Here is a 13,449-nt window from a genome sequence, read left to right on the forward strand (position 1 = left end):
TGTTTGGAAACCAGGCTGGGAGTTCACAGCCCAGGTGCAGATGGTGGTCAAAACCTATTGCATTTCCCCCTTCTTTTCCCCATTTTCATCCTAACCACCTAATGTCATTGGAGGTTTGCTGTGTAACATTGAAGAGCATCCTACAAGTATTTTTTAATGCTTTCTGTATTCCCATGGGAAAGCGAGCCCAGCCCTCGCTGGGGTGGTAGCAGCCTTCACCTGACTTCAACTTGGATGCATTCACTTGTTTGTTCCTGTGCCAACATCGTCCCTGAGCACGAGCAGCTCTCCTCTCCCTCCCCTGCATTTACCCCTCTCCTGTGTTTGTGCAGAACGATCGTATCTCTGCTCGTCCTCGTTCCGCAAGGCTGAGTGCACCAGGTTTTCTCCAGTTGCCAGTCCTCTCGGCAGCCCTTTGCTGCCCAGTCTCTGTCTGAATCCGTCCCCGTTGAACATAGTGACCAGCCCTGATCAAAGTTCCCAGATAAGATCTTCCTGGGGCCCTGCACAATGGAAATTTCCAAGAAGCCTGGCCAAGGCGTCCACTGGAGGATGAGATTTTCCTTTTGAAATCCACGTCCCTGCTGCCCTTAGCCCATTCGGCTGGCATAAAGATTGGTTATTCACAATGATATTTATTGTTGGCTTTATACCTTTCATTATAACTTCATTTTTTCACAGTCGGTTTGTGACACTCCACAGATACAACTGAAATCAATTTGAAGCTTGGTCTTAACAAAGCTGACATTTTTTCAGGTTTCTACAACTTCTCCATGTTGCTTTTTGTCAAGAAAACCTTCCTGTGCTGCATTTGAAACAGGAATGAGCATTCTGAGTCCCACAACTCCTCAAGAACTGGGAACAGTAGATGCTTTCCTCCTGCTGTAAACCTCCTGGAATCAGTGCCCATGTGCTCAGCGCGCTGCTGTCCCTGCACACGCAGCCCCATCAGCCTTGCTCAGGATTAGATGCTTGCAGTAATTCTCATTATGTCCTAAATAGTTGCTTTTCTCAAAGCATGGGGATCCCCGCCCTGGGGCCACCGTGACAGGGTATCATTTTAAAGACAGATTTGGGGGTGAAAAACAGTGTTTGAGTCCAGGCCGCGAAGGGAAATGGCAACTGGTCAAGTCAGTGGTGACGTTGCCTCGCATAAATCAAGAGAAGTGGCAGCTGGGTGTTGCTTGCAAAGGGCAAGAGTATAAAGGGATGCCTACTCCTGGGACGTGGATGCTGTGAGGAGGTGTGTCTGGTTGGCTGCGGACACCAGAGATTTGACAACTTCCAGAAGAGCCCAAGCAGACCCTTCCCTGCTGGCTGCAGTCACTGCAGGTAATAACATCGTCTCTGTATTGAAGCCTCAGCTGGTGAGGGCTGCGTGGTGGTCAGGAGACATGCGTGGCAGCAGTGCCGTCACCTTCCTGCTCTGGAAGGATGTGTGCAGTGTGCTTATTGCTTGGCTTCTTTAGGTTGAGAGTCAGCTGTGCACCAAGCTGCTGATCATCTGCCTGTGTCTCTCATTGCACAATTAAATGTATGTTAATAATTGTTATTTACTACTATATAGTGAGCTTATTTTTATTCTTTGAGCTTTAGTTTGTTGCTTTTGAAAGTTAGTGAGAAGAATGATCCTCAGATGCTTCCCCTGGCAAAGAGCCATACCAAAATGTATAAGTTTCATCTAAGGGATTCAGAAATAACACCTGCTTAAACACCTGTTCTGAGGAAAAGCAGTTTGGTTTCTTTTGTGGGAGACACACAGAATATTTGGGGCAAGGCACAAGGACAAGGAAAGGGCTTTTATTGACCTACAGTTCAGGTCTGGACAAGGTGTTGCTGCCCCAGGCTTGAGCAGAGGCTTACTGGAACTTGACAAAGAGCAGAGGAAGGGTTTCTCACTCAACCTCTTTCCTCATAAAGACACTGGGAGCTCTTCTGGGAAGCTTTTCCCGTGCTTTTCACTCTCATGTCTTCTTTGCCAGCAGAGAAGTCTTCTGAACATGATGATGTTGAAGCTTTTTGGAATCATCTTTTTCTGTGGCCTCTTCTTGCCCTCTCAAGGAGTCCTGTCCGGCCTGTCCTGCGCTATCAGCCCGGGGGCGATGGAGGATGGTAACTAGGAAATAGGAGTCATATTCATTTTGAAAGCTGAGTGGCATTGTGGCATGGGGTAAAACCTCCTGAGTGTCTTCATCTTCATTTCACGGTTCCTCAGGGCTGCAGACTTTGCTTAGAGCTTCTGCCAGCCCTCACTGGGTTTGTGGGTCAGGGAGGTCTCTTGGTTCTAGAGATGGGACACGTTACAGCCCCAAAGAGCCATGCAGAATTTCAGGGCTGCATCTGGGTTATTCCCTCTTTTTGTCTCAGTTTCTCATTTCCACATTGGAGCAGCTGATATCTAGCAAACAACTGCTGGGGAGTTCAGTGGCTTTGTTAATATTTGCAATGCTCTGGCAAAAAAAAAAAAATAAAATAAAAGAAAGGCTTGTTTCAAGTTTCTTATATTTAACAAAAACCCCAAATCATCACAAAGCCGAGCACAAATTCCCTTCACAAATGGGAAACTAGTTATGAGTTGAAGCACTGCTCCCATTGAGGGATTTGCTGTTATTGCACAACCACACTATAATATTTCAGCCGGAGGTTTGGGATGCTCTCCGCTGCCGTCCCTCCTGGTTAAGGCACTGAGGGCAGTTTTGGTTTAGCGCATGCTGTAAAGTGTCATCCCCTGTGGGATTTGACAGCATCAAGACAGCTGATGACTTTATAAGCACCTTTGGGGAGCGTTGGGGCTTTGTTGTGCGACTCCTTGGCTGGGACAGATCTGACCGAGGGGAGAGAGGTCATTGCTGCGAGCGCTAGTCCTCACGCAGAGATGTTCTGCAGTTCTCTCAGGTGCCATACTGCGGAACAACCTCCTCCAGCGGCACCTGCAGGGCCTTGTGTTCCCGAACATCATGAGAGAAGGGGGTTTGCCGAACTCTCCAACCAGCATCACCGGGTAAGTGGGGAGCGTGGGTTTCTCTGCGAGTGCAACTCCGCAAGCAGTTCTGATGCAACAAAAGCTGAGCTGCAGTTGGCAGGATTGGCCCAAGCAGTTATCCTTCATTTGTTTTGATACTGAAACCCTGACCTGACAAAGTCTTCTGTGAGGTAGCCAAGCGGGTGGTGAAACTTAGTGCTGATTGTGGGCGCGGAATGACAGCTCTGATGCTGTTGTTATCTGCGACGCTCGACAGCACTGAGAGTGAGTGAGGAAGAAGGTTGACTGCTTTCTAAACTTGGCTTCCACCCTAATTTGATTCTAGTTGCCTTTGTTTGGGTTTCGGCTGCAAACTTGGACTCTCCTCCTGGAGCTGGTACCTCTTGCTTATAATACTCATACCTTGAGCTGGAGGTGATATGGGGTTCCTCAGTGCATGCAGCTGGTCTGCTGTTAGAAGGTGCTTTAATTTGTGCCAGCTTTTGCTGTTTGCAGACTGCATCTTGTCAAGGTTCGGCTCCCCAAGCTGTCAGTGCGGCTGCTGTCAGGAATCGGGATCAAGATGACCATCTCCGCAAGGCTGCAGCTCAGCGGTAACTGGTGAGTGTGGTGTTTCATGACTGCTGTTAAGGGAAAACCCCATCCCCAGGATTCTCAATGTGCAATGTTTGGCATCTTTTGTAGATTTCTAGGTGTTTCTTATCTATAATAAGGTCACTGAGCAGAACAGGCACCTAAAGCTGGCATGTGGCCTTTGTAATGACTTGCAGGAGGTGGAAGTGCAGTTTGCCTCTGGTTTCGCTGAGTTTCTCTGGTTAAAGACCAAGAGATGAAATCTGTTCCATCCACTTATATTTTTCAGCTTGATTGGCCTCTTCTCAGAATTAATTGATATCTTTGTGGATGTGAAAATTGCTGCAAACATTAAATGCGCGAGTTTTGAATCGGGCACAGTCCAGGTCGTCGTTGACGAGTGCCTCTGCATTATCGGTACCATGAAGGTCAAGCTCCTTTCTGGGTAAGTGTCTGTGGATTTATATTTTTCATTGCCTGCAGCCGTCTTCTCTTTATCTGCTCTTCCAGACAGTCTGCCCGGGCGTGGGTGGTGCTGAGTGGGGACAAAGCCAGGCTGCAGGGAAGTGATTTCTTACCTATTGCCAAAGCCCATTGCTTCAGTGGAACTGGCAAAAGCTCTGGCTGTTGGAAATGAGGGTTAATTTGTCCTGTTTGTCTGTGGAGATCTGAAGATCTGAAATATGAGGCTTGATACCTCTTCTTGGTACCTCTTAGGTAGTGAATTGCTGTCCAAAGGAGAGCATTGATAGGACAGGGACTGTCCTAGGAAAGCGGCACCGTTGCTTGACCTGGTTTGTGCTCTGCCTTTCGCTGCTGTCACAGAGAGATGCGAGGCATACAGACTCCTGCGCTGACAGCTGTGGGGATGTGTATTTCCATGCAAATCTCCCGTCTCTTGCTCAGTCTCATTAAATTCTTGGCAGAAAAAATTTGCTGACTTCACGTATTGATGGATGCAACAGAACATTGATCATGGGGAAATATTTTCTTTTATTGCTTTTGAATTACTCACTTTTCAGGTTCATTGAATTTCTCCTAATTAATTTTTGCATTCAGCATTATATTTCAATCAGTGTAGCAGTTGCCTTGAAATAGGCTGCGTAAGGGAACAGAGGAACGTGGCTCGCCCGCTCTAGGGGTCGTATTTTAAGTCTTAGCAGGATTAAAGTGATGATGTGCAGGAATTGAGCTCCCTGTGGGGTAAGGGGTGTGTGTGGATGTACGCAATTTGCTTCATGGCAGTTCCTCAGATGTGCCTAAAGGCAGAACTTGGGCATAAATAACAAGATGCATTATGAATTCCTGCTGTCTGTGGCTTGCCAAGTGCACTGCTGCATATTCTAACTCAATAGTCCAGAAATATATTGATTATCAAGAGTAAATGGCTCTGCACTGCCTGCAGGCATCACACTTCCCAGAGTGATCTATTTAGCAGCAGTGTTGAAATGCTGCCCAGCAGATTTCTCCTCTTGTTGTTCCGCATGTAAATTGTTTGCTTCCCATAACTAACATGCAGATATTTCATAACAGCTCTACCTTCCCTTAACTACAGTTCTGATTTAAGTACCGGGGGAGGGAACCGCGCTCGGGTGATGCTGTGAGAGGCTCTCTCCTTTTGTGCAAGGAGGTTTGCATTAGTTCAGTCCCCTCCTTGGGGAGCAGGGTGGCTTCTTGCCCTCCCTGCCTTCTTCATAGCCCTTTGCTCTTGCCAGTAGTAGCTGCTGCAGCGTCCCCGAGGGTTGACTAAGGATGTAGTGGAGTGTAAAACGAAGGCTTGAGGTGCTTCAGTCCTGGAGCTGCGTTTGTAGTGACTGGGAATTTTTGTTTTCCTCCTTTCCAGCTTACTGTCCCTACCAATAAATGATGTAATACTCGCTGACCTGACAACAAATCTGCCCCGTGTGGTAAGCCTGAAGATTGTCCTCCTTTCATAGCTGAAATGCAGAAATATTTGGAACAACTTGTTATGAGGTCGCTGCAAGCTGCCCTGTCTCTGTGTTGCTTTCCCCTGGCCCTGGCGTGTGCCGCTCGGCAGGGACGCCCGTGGCCAGCCTGGCTGCTGGCATCGCTGCCCACACGGCTGTACGTGAACTATTCCCACATCCAAGCGGTTCCCTTCGGTGCTCCAGGGATGCTCCACTGCCCTCAGGTCCTTGCCAGCATCCCAGGCACTGCCCTGGTACCAAACAGCACCTTTTTCCCTGGGGATTTAGATGAATAAAGCATAGGTCTGCTCTGGCTGCTGGGTGCCAGCTCCTGCAGCAGGGGCTGCGAGGGGGGTGAGCAGCTGCATTTCTGCTTTGTGTTGCAGGTGTGTCCAGTAGTCGATGTAGTCATCAACCATGCGAACATCCAGCTCCTGAGCACTCTCAATGGTACGTTTCTTGTTGGGGATGGGGTGCTGCTTCCTCATCTTCCCTGCAGACCCATGATGGGAAAAGCCTGTTCCCACACTGAGTCCCTAAGTGTGCCTGGGAAGAGCTGTCCTTCTTGCAGGGCTGTTACTGAATTCACGCCTGAGCAGTCCGAGTGAACTGCTCTCCCCTTTTGCCACTTCTATATATTGCCCTTGGGTTGAGCTTATTTGATGCCCTTTTGCATTCCAAATGCAGATCCCCCAAAGCTGATTTGGGGGGATGTTTTACCTGTTTTGAGTAGCAGCGAGCATCTCATGGAGCCGCCTGCTTGGGACCAGGCTGTGGGTGCGAGGCCAGGAGGGGGCCAGTGGGTTCAGGGCAGGGGTCTGGGTTGCTGCTTATTTCCTGATGCTGTAACAGGCACTTTTTTCTCCGTGAAGCTGTGGTCCCGGTTGGCAAGACAGGAATGATTCACTACCAGCTGGCCAGCCTCCCGTTTACCTCTGGCTTGTTCCTTGGGTTGGATTTGGATGTAAGTTAACGCTGGGTGCAAGCGCGACTTGTCTTGAAAGGCAAATTTCACCCTCACCTTGTGGGAACAGCTGCCTTCCAGTACAGCCACGTGTGGGAGCTGTGCTAATGCCTTCTTCTGGAAATGCAAGCTAAATATTTAGATCCCTATCCCAATCACTACTAAGCGGTTGTGTATACTTTTCTTCAAGCCCTCTTTTGCTCTGTTTGCAAACTGAGGCTGCCTGTCTGTTGTTTGTAGCTGCTGGGTTGGATTTTTTTACTCCTGTCTTACTGTGAGGGAATAAAAAAGCAAACAGGAAAAAACCCCCAGTGCTTTCAAGAAGGAGACCTTAAATAAAAGGAAGCGGCCAGCGAGAAACAGCTGGGATGTGAGCAATACAGAACACCGGAGACTGATAACCCGCACTATGCTGATGCTCCAGCTGTCGTTCAGGTGCTCCATCGGGATCAGTCTTTTCCCTGCACCCCTCGATGGTCAGAGTTGGTCTCCTTAGCGAGAAGGTGGTACCAGTCGGGTCTGTTGTGGAGTCAGAGGATGGCTCCTGCCTGGCCGGGTGCTGGAGGGAGAGCACGCAGGGCTGGGAGCGCGGGGCTTGCTGTGCCCTCACTGCACCTTTGCTATTGGGGTGAAATCTCAAAGATGAAGTGAAACGGTGTGTTGTGATTTGGATAAAGCGTGTTGTTAGCTAAGATAGCCTCAGTTATGCACTCTGGCCTTATCAGTTCCTTTTGTCTATTAAGTATAGAGGGAATTATACTGAGTCCAGTGCTCTCCCCAAGCTGCTGGTGAGAGGAGGGCTATTTCAGCAGGCACAGAACCAGCCTTTCCGGCTTGAGGATCCTTTGGTCTCATATCCTGGAGCTGCATTTGTAGTGATTGGGATGGGTTTAATGTCTATGAAAGAAAATGTGCTAAAGGATGGGTTTAAGGTCCGCATTGCCTCTCTTTGCAGGGTGCAGTGATGCAGGTGGGAGGCGGCATCATTCCCCATGACTCGTCCCCCTCTGCTTTGCCTCCCCTGCTGGACCACCGTATGATCGTGGCAATGCGAGACAAGTTTGTGAACGCGATCCTGTCCCTCATGTTGCAGATAGGGCCGCAGACCTTTCCCTGCACGACGGAATCTGTGAGTGTGGCAGCCACCCACATGTTGTGCCAGGGGTGGTGGCGAGGGACACATCAGCCTGGCCTTAGCCCGGCATGGGGAGCGGGCTGTGCAGGGCGTTCACGGGCTACGTGTGCTCAGATGCAGCCAGGCTGGGGTTTGTGTGTGCGTGTGCAGATGCTTGAGCCCTGGTGCTGACTTTTTACTGCTCTTGTCAGAAAGCACTCATCAGCCATTCTTGTTCGTGTACGGGCACCCCCAGCGGTACCTGTTGAGACCAGTCACGTACTAGTTATGCCATGGACTCCTGGAGCTCTGTAATCTGCTTCATGGGGTCTGTAAATTGTCACTGAGAAAAGGGGGGAGATTTAGAATAGACGTTAGGAAGAAATTCTTCGCGATGAGGGTGGGGAGCAGTGGTGGCTGCCCCATCCCTGGAGGTGTTCAAGGCCAGGTTGGATGGGGCTTTGAGCCCCTGATCCAGTGGGAGGTGTCCCAGCCTATGGCAGGGGGTGGAACTGGATGGGCTTTGAGGTCCCTTCCAACCCAAACGATTCCATGATTCTATGATTCTTTATATGCATTGTGATTCTCTGGGCAGATGCATTTTTGGTACCTTTGATCTGAGAGTGTGTGTCTGAGGTGCCCAGGGCATCACTGGGGACAGTGGGTGAATGAGGGCTTGGGGACTGGCCCCAGGAGTGTGACTGAGCTGGCTGGGGTGGTGCTAGCAGGATGGGGGGTTACTGGAATCAGCTGGAGCCCTCACTGGGGCTACATGCACTTTTTGTTCCAACAGTTCTCCGGTGCCAGCCAGCTGCAAGAAGCCATCCAGATCCTCCTTCCTTCTGAGGTGAGAGACTTCTGCTGGCGTGAGGGTTTGTGTAAACCTTGCCAGGTCCAGGGCCACCCAAGCAATGCACCTGAATGTGCTGGGGTGCTGCTGCTGGAGACCTCCGGCGGTTTTCACCTCTCCCCTTGGCCATGCTTAGTGTTCCCCATGGCCGAGCCGTGCCAGCACAGCTCGAGGCTGCCCTGCTGTGAGACCGGCTCATGGGAGCAGGTGAAGGGACCAGAGGTTTGTGCCCAGCCCTCGGCAGCCTCTGCGCAGAGCCCCCTCTCCTCTGTGCCGTTGCTGTAACCAACCTTCTGCTCCCTGGGCAGAATGTCTTCTCTCGCAGCTCACAGCCATTGACAGAAAGAGCTGGTGAATATCTGGCATATCGTGTTTCCTGGGCATGATGGATATTCTGTTATGGCCATGGCCCCCTTTGCATCCAGCTTTGTATCCCCAGCCCCTTACTGCCCACAGCAAGGAGTGCCAACCCATGCTATTGGACCTATTTGCTTTGTAAATGTGGCTTGTCCAAGGTGTGTGTGACCTTGGAGGAGGCCCTACAGAGTTGTGGGCTGCGAGAGTCCACCAGAGAACTGCTGATCCCCCACCTGGCCAATGTGTTGGACGTGGGTCGCCATCTCCATGTGTCCTCGATTCCCACAGTGCTCTGCCTGCCACGGGACCAGTCCTCTGACCATCAAGATAACGTTGTTGGGGAAACCAGTCATCATCTTGGAAGAGAATAAAGCCACCGTTGAGCTTTCGGTCTTGATCCAGCTGTCCGTTAAGCCTCTAGATGGACCCATCATCACCCTCCTGCTGATGAAGGCTGTAAGTGTGCATCTAGAAACCTCAGATTGGTGAAGCACACAGCCAGCTGAGTGAGGGGCAGCTGCAATGAGGGCATCTCCATGGTGTGATCCTCCCCCTGTCTGCTTGCAGGACCTCCGTCTAGATGTCCAAGTGTCCGTTACTGGAGGCAGACTGGTGCTGGTCCTGTCCTTGAACAGGTAGGCTGGTCCCGTAGCGGATTGAAGCAAAGCCCCCTGCATCGCCCCAGCTTGCCTGCTCCCCTGAGACAGCCCTGGCTCTTCAGCAGTGCTGAAACTCCGGCTTTCCCAGACCTCATGGGAACAGACTCGGTTTTCTGGGAAGCAGTGGCCAGAAGGGAGTGGGACAGAGGGCAGGAAGGGCTGCAGTTCCTCGGGGACGCTCTGAGCACCTTCACGGTGTGTGATGAAAGGGGCATTTCACATCCTGAGCCTTTCCTCCCTGGCCAGCAGGCAATGGGGACAGATATTGCTGGCTTTCAGGAACCATTGCAGTTTTAGGAAACTGGAGGAAAAGCCTGTGCCGGTTTTATAACAAGGAGAAATGAGGCAACCTGAATAACTGTGAGACCATCAGCTTGACTTTGATCCCAGAGAAGCAATTTGAAAAGTCCAATATTGCACACGAGTGATAAAGGAGGCAAGGAAAGCACGGTTGTTAACACCAGCCAAGGTGTGATTAAAGATTGGAAAGCATTTCTTATAGTGTGAGGTTTGAGGATTTCAACCCGTTTAGCCTGTCAGAGAGCTGGTTTTAAAAGCAACATCGGCAGTGATATAGAGAACAGAAATGCAGCACAGGGCTTTTAATTCAGTAGACAAAGATGTAATAAGATTCAGTGGGAGCAGAAAAGAAAAAATCAAAGTGAAAATAAAGCAGATGTTTGAGCTATGGAGATAGCTGTGTGATTGCAATGACAGATTTGGAGCTGTAGCAAATTCTCCAGAGCTCGTGGTCTTTAAACCCAGACTGGATGCTTTTTTCAGAAGCTCTGCTCTCAGCCAGAGAGGAGCTGACTCCTTTCCTGGGGTGAAAAACCGCCTGGGCACAGGAGAGGGATGGAGCCAGGAGCCAGGGAGTGCCCTGCCGCAGGGCTGCCTCACTGGCAAGCAAATATAAGTTAGGTTAAGCTTTTATTTCCCTGTTTTCTTTTCTCTCTTGCAAGCGTGGCAGTGCCTGCTTTTTGTGTTGCAATACTGCAATTCCTTTAAGAATGCCCCAGCGATGCCCTACAGGGGCACCCCTTGTTCGTGGGCTGAGTAACGCAGTGTGGAGAGATGGTGGGGATCTCAACTCTGGCCAGGGACTTGGTGCCTGATGGGCTGTTTGCTTTCCTTTCCCTGCAGCATTTACCTCTTCTTGGAGTCTTCTGATGTTGGCATCACTGATGTAAGTCTCACACCAGTCCAGGCTTTACTGGGTGGGCAGCGTGGTCGAGCACTGGGCACTCTGGGGAAGGAGGGGGCCACGTGGTCGCTGTGTGAGGCTGAAATGAGTCCTGGCTGTGATGGATGACCTCTTCTGATGGTCTCAGTTGCCAGCTGCTCTGCTTTGTAGGCTGTAGCAATTATTCTTTTGCTGCTTTTTTTTCCCTTCTGCCTTTTCTAATAATGCAACTGTAAAGCCTGAACTGTTTGTTCACCCCTGCTTGGGAAGAGCTCACAGAAAGCTCCAGCAGGAGTTTTACCCAGTAGCTAGATTCCCAAAGGAAGGATCAAATACAAATTGAGGAAGAAAAGTAGACTTGCTTTAAAGGAAAGAGTGGCTTTTTGTACTTCTGCTGTGTCAGTGGGAAGTGATTTCCAGTCCCAATGACTGGCTGTCTCCAGACCACGGCTCTGGGCTGTGCTTGCGGCTGTCGTGTGGCTGGCAGCACCGCTCACGTGCTTCTTCCTTCTCTGGTTCAGATCACGAGCTTGAAGCCGCACTGCAGCAATCTGATAGTGGAAGTGCTGCTGCCTCTCATGAACGGTAAGGGGACCGGGGGAGCGCTAACATCTGGAATGCTTTGGGAGGGGAGAGAGGGGTACGTTTGCAGGAGAGCTGGAGTGATTAAAGCTCTGCAATCCCCTTTTTGAGGCTGTAGTTAAAAGTCCCAACCTTATCCTAGCACCATCCACCCCAGCCTCAGTCCTAGGAGCCCTGGCCACAGTTGGTGGCAGAGAATGTGAGGAAAGTCAAAAGGTGTTGTGTGCAGTGGTGCTGCCATCATCTGCGCCTCCTGAGCAGCTCTGCTCCCTTTACCCTCCCTGCGAGCAGCGTCGTCATGGGGTGGGAGCTGGGCTCACCCCTCCGGTGGTGTGTAAGGATCTGTCTGTCCCCCACAGGCATTCTGGACATGGGGATCCCTCTGCCAAACGTGATGGGCATTCCCTTGCTAAAGGTGACTGTTCGGATGTTACAGGTAAGTGTCAGGAAATACCATTTCCTCCTGCAAGACTGCAGCACAGCTCACTGGGGCTGTTTCTAGCATCTGGCTCCTGGAATAGGACCCTGCCTATGATGGTTTGGTGTGCAAGAGCCAGAGGTCTTAAACCTCGAAAGGCCAGGAAGGGTTGCTCTGCCTGGCCTCCTTTGGGTTAGAGATGCTGCTGAGTACTTCATGTCCATGACTATTATCAAACCTGAGCAATGCTTAGCCCCTCTGATGTGGGTCCTGGTTCCCCTGTCCAGCTTGCCTTTCCTTCATGGAGAGCTCTGTGAGAGCAGCACTGACTTGGGTCCAGAGGTTCTGGCAAGCCCTTTCAAGCAGTACTGTTCAAAGTGTCTTAAATTGCACCCAATTCCAGTCCTGTGCCTCCTGGAGATGTCGGAGAGGCACTGGGATTCTCTCCAACTCTTCCCAAAGGATAATGTTCCCTCCTTATGACAAATTTGCCATGAGGATTTTTGCGAGAGGGTTTGGTGTCCTGTGCGTTGCTGACGAGCTGTTGTGAACCAGCTTCCCTCAAAGGTGGGAAATAACACGGCTGTGTCGCTCCTTGCACTTCTTCAGGGTCAGCTGGTGGTCTGTGCGTGAGCTGGGGAGCCACGGCATGGAGAGGGCTTTGGACAGAGAAGAAAGACCAGCGAGGATGGAGCATCGGGACCAGCATTACGTACTTCTCTTTTCTATACTTGATTCAAGATTCTTTATAATATTTATGACACTTCAAAATTAATTGGCTCGTGTGAGTACCAAGGCACAAGCCAACGCCTGGTAGGCAGCTTTAGGGCTGAGGATCTGTGGAGAGAAATCAGTGTGGTTTGGAGGTCACGGCTGTGGTAGCTGCCTGTGCTGCTGCAGTGGAATTGTTGCATCGAGTCTGAGGGAAAATTGTCCTGGATATAATGGAAAAGCGAACTTGTTGCATGTGGCTTTCTAAGTAAACATCACCATCAAAATTGGGAAGGGTATGGAGTGCTGAGCAGGAGCTCAGGATACATTGCCATGTAACTCTACTAATAAACATTCCTACTTTTTTAGTGCTTGGAACAAGGTTCTGGTTTCTGATTCTTCTCAGGGAGGGCATCTGTCCTGCCTCTTGCTGTGGGTTCTGGTTCCTTTGGGGCAGCTGGTATCTTGGGGCTTGTTTTGAATACCTTTTCTATTTTCTGAGAAAAAAACCCACTTGGATATTCAGAGGCTGCTTCTGGCTGGGGTAACCTGCTGGCCTGGTGCTAATCCACAAGCAGAAATGAGAACAAAATCAAATTTCCAAAGATCATGAAGCATTTCCTAGTAGAATCCGAAGAGAAAACCACCTTACCAGATACCTGCGAAATGCGATATCGCGGGCGTGCCCCCATCTACCTGCAATAGTTGGTGTGTGCTCAGACCCCTCTCACAGTCAGCCCGTCTCCTATGTTGCAGGGAGAGGAACACAGGAATTTCTGATTTCAGAAAAACAAGTGATTCTGGGTAAAAGAACCAAATAAACAGAGGTTTTACAGAGCTTCTGCTTCTCCCACCTGTTCCTCTGCTCTTTTTCCCCCACAAGGGTGCTGCGGGTAGCTCCAGCACAAGCAAAACCACACAGGTGTGGGGTTTCTGAAAAGCGAGGTATGAACGGGAGGGAACGCCATGGACCGTTGGGCTGTGCCCGTGAGGAGGGAGCTGCTCGTGCTCTGATGCCAGAAGAGCCACGGTGCAGCCAGAGCAGGGTTTTGAGAGGCGGTGAGGTGGGCAGGATGAGCAGCCCCCCAGCCAACCGCTGCTTTGTGTCATCTCAGGGTTACGGGGCT

General features: G+C 50.5%; 1 protein-coding gene across 1 annotated transcript; it reads left to right on the forward strand.

Moving 5' to 3' along the window:
• Nucleotides 1-1,928: 1,928 nt before the first annotated feature.
• Nucleotides 1,929-12,621, forward strand: LOC138728372 (BPI fold-containing family B member 4-like). The gene is made up of 15 exons (XM_069871673.1): nt 1,929-2,112; nt 2,887-3,001; nt 3,479-3,583; nt 3,846-4,001; nt 5,400-5,463; nt 5,871-5,934; nt 6,357-6,448; nt 7,404-7,577; nt 8,356-8,409; nt 9,058-9,225; nt 9,337-9,404; nt 10,572-10,614; nt 11,133-11,196; nt 11,553-11,629; nt 12,221-12,621. Exons 1-15 carry the CDS (start codon nt 2,001-2,003, stop codon nt 12,242-12,244), a joined length of 1,380 nt encoding a protein of 459 aa, XP_069727774.1. The 5' UTR covers nt 1,929-2,000; the 3' UTR covers nt 12,245-12,621.
• The last annotated feature ends 828 nt before the right edge of the window (nt 12,622-13,449 follow it).

The sequence above is a fragment of the Phaenicophaeus curvirostris genome, chromosome 18, assembly GCF_032191515.1.
Source record: "Phaenicophaeus curvirostris isolate KB17595 chromosome 18, BPBGC_Pcur_1.0, whole genome shotgun sequence".
In the NCBI taxonomy this organism is placed as follows: Eukaryota; Metazoa; Chordata; class Aves; order Cuculiformes; family Cuculidae; genus Phaenicophaeus; species Phaenicophaeus curvirostris.

Coding starts and splice junctions, on each gene's coding strand:
- LOC138728372 (XM_069871673.1), top strand. CDS start 2,001: ATGATGATGTTGAAGCTTTTTGGAATCATCTTTTTCTGTGGCCTCTTC. Junction 3,584..3,845: donor CTGCAGCTCAGCGGTAACTG/GTGAGTGTGGTG, acceptor TATATTTTTCAG/CTTGATTGGCCTCTTCTCAG. Junction 11,197..11,552: donor GCTGCTGCCTCTCATGAACG/GTAAGGGGACCG, acceptor TGTCCCCCACAG/GCATTCTGGACATGGGGATC.